Consider the following 5565-nt stretch of genomic DNA (forward strand, 5'->3'; position numbering starts at 1 on the left):
CACCGGCCAGATAGTGCTGACACGACACTTCCACATAAAGCGTGGCATCTGTTGTGGAAACAGATGTCGGCATTGCCCGTACAATCACGTAAACGTTTTGGCCGCGGCCGCTCGAGCTCCACCAAAAAGACAGATCGATTGAGTTTGCGGTGCCTGATGAAGCTCTCGCTGTCGTTGTTGCTCTTTTTTTTTTCCACGAGACGAGGGCAAGAGTGAGGGTCACCCTCATATACCTTGTGTCTTTTTTTGACGGGGATGTCGCCACCGTACACCTCAATTACCGCTAAACGTCCTACATGCTTAGGATGGGCCGATGGTGCGGCAGTCCCGTCTCTCGCGGGTACAAATTTGTTTGTTTTTTTCTTAAGTTATTCCCGTTTCCTTCTTTGCAGTCTTATTTACGTATATGTCTGCGTGTTAACTTGTTGTTGTTGTTGTTATGGCTTTTTCTCAGTGAAAGCGAAGGAACGAGAAGCAATAGCACACAGAGAAAATATATATATATATATATATACAAGAAACAAAAGGTCCATCGATAAAAATATAAGGAGAAAAAAAAAGGAAGCTTTAAAAAAGATGGCTATTTCGGAAAAGAAGTGTCTTTTTATTCGTGTGGCATTGTATTTGCTCTTCATTGCGGCATACGCGGCGGGTGTTGTTGTATTTATAATAAGCTTCAGTAATTATTGGGCGGCGGCTGGCTTTTTTCTGGCCTGCATTTTTATTGCAATAACGACCGTGCTGTACGTTGTCCCGGACAAAAGATTGACTGCGCGCCTTCCTCCTGGAAGCTTGAGCCGTATTATTTTTCAGTCGACCATTCTGATTGGCACCTTGGGGCTTTTTGCTGTTGCTCTCTATCTGCTGGCCCAAGGCATTATGCTGAAGCAGCGCTGGACGGGGAGTTCGTACTTCTGCTCATTTATTGCCTTCATGATGGCCGCAAAGTGGTTCTATTTTATTGGATATCGCGTGCACGGGTTGCGCAATGACACACGGACGATCGGCAAGGCTGATCCTGAGGAAATTAAGAAATTCTTTGAGGAGGTTCCAGACGCCTGGTCCAACGAAAAGAACGCAGATATTATGTAAGAAGAATTACATTGCCAAATTTAAATACGTTCAATTAAGAGCTACAATGCTAAAAAAAAAAAAAAAAAGGAAAGAAAAAAGAAAAAAGTTAACGAGGAACTATTTTAGCAAGTCTTTCTCTCTCTTTATTTATTTATTTTTTTTTCTTTTTTCTTTTTTTTTTCTAATTATTGGCCAGCATATCTCTTCCTTGCGTAAAGGATGAATGTATCGGTTTACGCATATTTATATATGAGTATGCGTAAGTATAATATGCATACGTGTTGTTGTGGAGGACAACTGAAGAAAAAGGGTTTTATTTCCAACTGGAAGGGTAAATATTCAATCAACTAAAATAAGCCCAAAATATAACGGCAACGAAAGAGAGAAAAGAAAAGAAGAAAAAAAAAAAGCATTTCTGCTTTTATTTTGGTTTTGTTGAAGTGTTTTTGTTTTTGTTCTGTTTTTGTTGTTGTTGTTGTTGTTGTTTTTGTTCTTTACGACTGGGATAATAATTGGGTTTTCTTGCGCAGCTCTGGTTTTTTGATTTCCTATTATTATTATTATTATTATTATTATCATTTTGTTGTTGTTGCTGTTTTTCTTTTTTCTCTTTCTTTCTCTCACGTTGCCTGTTGGATTTACGCATGGCCTTTTTGGTCCGAGGTGGATTTTTCTGATGGGCCCATGCACGAGGTCTGTGTGTGGTTTGGCGCTTCTTGTTTTTTTTGTCGCCGCACTCTCTTCTCGGGTAGCATACATTGAACTGGACCTTGGCGAAGCGGATGACTGTAGCCCGCGTCCTTTATGCAGTTCACATCCAACCCTCGTGAAGAGGCTTCTGTGCTTCTTTTTTTGTTATCCCGTAAACGTTGACGGGAGCGATTACAAGAAGCATGTGTTGGATCGATTGAGGCGACTTACGCAGCGAAACTTGAAGGGACAGCCGCATGTGGTTGAAGGTGTCATACGAAGCATTGCCGCCAAACTTGAAAATCCAGACAAACCACTGGTGCTTCACTTTGCGGGTGACAATGGGGTGGGGAAAACAACGCTGGCGCAAATTATTTCTTTATCTTTGGGTCTCCGGTGCCATGACACCGCGTGTGAGACGGGTGACTCCACCCTGGTGCTCTCAGGTGTTAGCTACGATGGTTACAGTGTGCAGGAGTTTCGTCGGGTCGTGATTCCAAAGGTTGTACAGCACATTATAAGGTTCCCAAAAAATGGTGTCATCATCATCAACGACCTTGGAGCTTTGCACCCAGATCTCGTGCGTGTCCTCCTCCCACTGTTAGGCAGGGCGACCTCCTTCCCTGAGGCTCCCGGCGTGTTTCTAAGCCGTTTATTTGTCATTGTGACTACAGATTTTGGAAGACAGGGCCGAACACAGGGCAAGAGCCTCACTGAAATGCGCCGTATCGTTGAGGATGATTTTAAAGGTCTCTATAGTCAATTGTCATCATCTATGATTGAAACATTTCCATTTCTTTCAGCGGCACTGGATACAGCCAAGGAGATTGTATGGCTGACCATCATGAACTATAAATGCCGGCACAGGGAAGCAATCCGAGAGTTGCTCGTAAGCGAAGATGCGATTTTGTGGTTGGTTGATTTTGTACGTGATGATCTTCCCATGGAAAACGGTCGCTGCGTAGCTAATGCTGTATCCGCATTGGTGGGTCCGGGAATTTTGCGTCATTTGCTGGAAAACCCTTCAACCCCGGTAACCCTGCGCGTTGACATCAACGATAATGGCTCTGTTACAGTTCTTCCAGTACGAACCGATTAGTGACTGGCAGGTTGATTCACGAGGAGGAACAGTAAGTTGAAGGAAACCACCGGCGTATTTGTGGGAAGATCCTGCGATGTTCCCCTAATTGAGCTGTGCTCTTTGTGTGTGTGCTCTTTTTGTGTGTGCCTTCCCGGAAGAGCGTGTTTTCTTATTTACCTCTTCGTATTTTGTTTGTTTGCTTTTCTGATTGTCTTTATTTTCTTCTGGATATGTGCCACACAGGAACTTCATTGAAGCAATGCCCCCCAAGTTTGACCCCAACCAGGAGCTTATAGTCATTGTGAGGGCCGTCGGCGGTGAAGTGCCTGCCACAGCGTCGCTCGCTCCGAAGGTCGGTCCGCTCGGCCTGAATGCCAAGAAGATCGGCGAGGACATCGCCAAGTCCACGAAGGACTGGAAGGGCCTCAAGGTCACATGTGAGCTGCGCGTCAAGAACCGTGTGGCCACTGTGCGTGTCACGCCCTCCGTGGCCTCTCGCTTGATCCGCGCCCTGAAGGAGCCGCCGCGTGACCGCAAGAAGGTGAAGAACATCAAGCACAGCGGCAATATCCCCTTCTCGGAGATTCTTAAGATTGCAAAGGAGGCGGCGCCCAACTCCATGGGGGCCAACATGAAGTCCGTCGTGATGGAGGTGCTCGGCACGGCGCTTTCCGTAGGCTGCACAATCGATGGCGAGAACCCGCGGGAAATACAGGACAGGGTGCGTAATGGCAAATTGAAGGTTCCGAACTGATTCATGTGTTGTTGTTTTTTTTTTGCTTTGTTTTGTTATTTCTTATTTTCCTTCCTCTTTCTCTGGTTTCCCTCGGGCTGAACTAAATTGCCCGGGTTCATGAATAGAAATTGAAGACACTTCGAATGTCAGACGTTTATTTTTATTTTATTTTTTTTTTTTTTTTTTTTGTGTGTGTCTTGCCTTTTTGCTTGCTTCTTCCCTACCACACTTGCATAGAGCACAAATGGGGACGATTAGCCGTCCAGGAGGCATGCGGCCCAAGTGGCACAAGAAGCGCATAAAGCGCTTAAAGCAACGACGCCGGCGTATGCGTCAACGTTCCAAGTAAGCACAGCAAATTGCGGCACCTCCTTATTTGTTTTGTCTGGACAAGTGCGAGTCATCACAGGACCCTATCATCTTTGTGTTGTCGGTTTTGTTATTTTTTTTGTTTTGTTTTTGTTTTTAACAAAAAAAGTATTAGTTGTGCGAAGATGAATCCTAAAATGCGGCACGGTGGTTTTTCCTTTGATTTTGATTGCTTTATTTTTCTTTCAATGTTTTTTTTTTCATTTTGCCTTTTTGCTTGCCTCTTTCTTACCACACTTGCATAGAGCACAAATGGGGACGATTAGCCGTCCAGGAGGCATGCGGCCCAAGTGGCACAAGAAGCGCATAAAGCGCTTAAAGCGACGTCGTCGGCGTATGCGTCAACGTTCCAAGTAAGCATGAATGTGGTATGATGCCACTTATCCTCTTTCGGTCCGGGGAGGAGAAAGAAGGCGTTTTGGGTGTTATAGCCCGAATGTACTTGTTGTCCGTGCTCTTTTTTTTTTTTTTTTTGCTTCTTTTTTGTCATTCCCCTTTTTTGCTGCTTCTTGTTGCTTTTGTTTTGTGCTCCTTGGGAGTGGTGGAGTCCTCCTGGGACTTTTTTTCCTTCTTTGCCTGCGTTCATACTTTGCCTGCGTTTCTTTTGCTTTGTTAGGTAGGAAATGGGGACGATTAGCCGTCCAGGAGGCATGCGGCCCAAGTGGCACAAGAAGCGCATAAAGCGCTTAAAGCGACGACGCCGGCGTATGCGTCAACGTTCCAAGTAAGCACAACTCATGGTCTCTGGGGCCCAAAGCCGCATCATTTTTTGTTGTTGTTTTTTTTTTCTTTGAACCAGACGTTCTTTTTTTTTTTTTTTTTTTGTTTTGATGGTTTGTTTGTTTTTGTTACCGTTCCATTATTATTATTATGGAATGTATTTGATTATCTGTCCTCACGCACATCTGTTGCTTGTGTATTTGCTTTTGGATTTTGAAATGGAGTTGTGCCGTTTTGCGTGTTTATTATTATTATTATTATTTTGGCCTTCTTGTTTTTTTTGTATAATTTTGTTGTTGGTGTCGTTTTGCTTTTTATTTCTCCGATGGCGTGTGCTTGAGTGGCGTTTGTGAGGACTAGCAGAGAGGATGCACCCACGTGCTTCAGGGCAGGGTGTATTTCCACGCTATGGTGGTGGGTGGATGCATCAGTTTGGTCATGTGTATGCCCTCCAACAGGAATTACTAAACCCGCAGGCCAGCAATTGGTTTCGGGCGGTTGAACTTTGGCACACGGCGCGTCACGAAGGAGTTGCGCTCAATTCTGCTCATTACACATCCATTCTTAGGCAGTGCGTGCAGCCGAAAGCGTGGGAAGCCTCACTGCGGGTGCTTCGTCAAATGCAGCGGGAAGGCATCCGCCCAGACGTCGTGGGAGTTGGCTGCGTACTGGCCACATGCGCCGATGCCGACAGAATTTCTGAGGTTGAGGAGGTGTTCGATGAGTTTAGTGGGAAAATGGCCTTGGACAGCGTTTGCTACCTTGCACTGATCAAGGCAAAGATGGCTGGTGGTAGATGGAAGGAGGCCATAGCAGTTGGTAAGAGACAGGAGGCGGATGGTTTGCATTTTCTTCTCATATACGTACACGCACCTCCTTGAGGCCGCGAAGGAGG

General features: G+C 45.3%; 4 protein-coding genes across 4 annotated transcripts, besides 15 other annotated features; all 4 read left to right on the forward strand.

The window, feature by feature from the left end:
* Nucleotides 1-3769: a sequence feature (heterozygous, non-Esmeraldo-like haplotype).
* Nucleotides 494-514: a microsatellite.
* Nucleotides 577-1092, forward strand: Tc00.1047053504037.10 (hypothetical protein, conserved; the record flags this gene model as incomplete). The annotated part of the gene is made up of 1 exon (XM_799190.1): nt 577-1092. One exon carries the CDS (start codon nt 577-579, stop codon nt 1090-1092), a length of 516 nt encoding a protein of 171 aa, XP_804283.1.
* Nucleotides 1144-1179: a microsatellite.
* Nucleotides 1207-1255: a sequence feature (T-rich).
* Nucleotides 1458-1484: a microsatellite.
* Nucleotides 1516-1569: a microsatellite.
* Nucleotides 1624-1654: a microsatellite.
* On the forward strand, nt 1751-2863 carry Tc00.1047053504037.20 (hypothetical protein, conserved; the record flags this gene model as incomplete). The annotated part of the gene is made up of 1 exon (XM_799191.1): nt 1751-2863. The coding sequence occupies one exon, from the start codon at nt 1751-1753 to the stop codon at nt 2861-2863; it is 1113 nt and encodes a 370-aa protein (XP_804284.1).
* On the forward strand, nt 3105-3599 carry Tc00.1047053504037.30 (60S ribosomal protein L12, putative; the record flags this gene model as incomplete). The annotated part of the gene is made up of 1 exon (XM_799192.1): nt 3105-3599. One exon carries the CDS (start codon nt 3105-3107, stop codon nt 3597-3599), a length of 495 nt encoding a protein of 164 aa, XP_804285.1.
* Nucleotides 3735-3769: a microsatellite.
* Nucleotides 3770-4101: a sequence feature (haploid, non-Esmeraldo-like haplotype).
* Nucleotides 4016-4048: a microsatellite.
* Nucleotides 4102-4200: a sequence feature (areas merged during assembly that could not be assigned to a particular haplotype. This can correspond to areas where the two haplotypes were merged or to regions with more than two copies in the genome that were merged during assembly.).
* Nucleotides 4201-5565: a sequence feature (heterozygous, non-Esmeraldo-like haplotype).
* Nucleotides 4406-4475: a sequence feature (T-rich).
* Nucleotides 4753-4779: a microsatellite.
* Nucleotides 4913-4932: a microsatellite.
* On the forward strand, nt 5039-5551 carry Tc00.1047053504037.40 (hypothetical protein, conserved; the record flags this gene model as incomplete). Its single annotated transcript, XM_799193.1, has 1 exon — nt 5039-5551. The coding sequence occupies one exon, from the start codon at nt 5039-5041 to the stop codon at nt 5549-5551; it is 513 nt and encodes a 170-aa protein (XP_804286.1).

Source organism: Trypanosoma cruzi, genomic scaffold (genome assembly GCF_000209065.1).
Source record: "Trypanosoma cruzi strain CL Brener 1047053517187 genomic scaffold, whole genome shotgun sequence".
In the NCBI taxonomy this organism is placed as follows: domain Eukaryota; phylum Euglenozoa; class Kinetoplastea; order Trypanosomatida; family Trypanosomatidae; genus Trypanosoma; species Trypanosoma cruzi.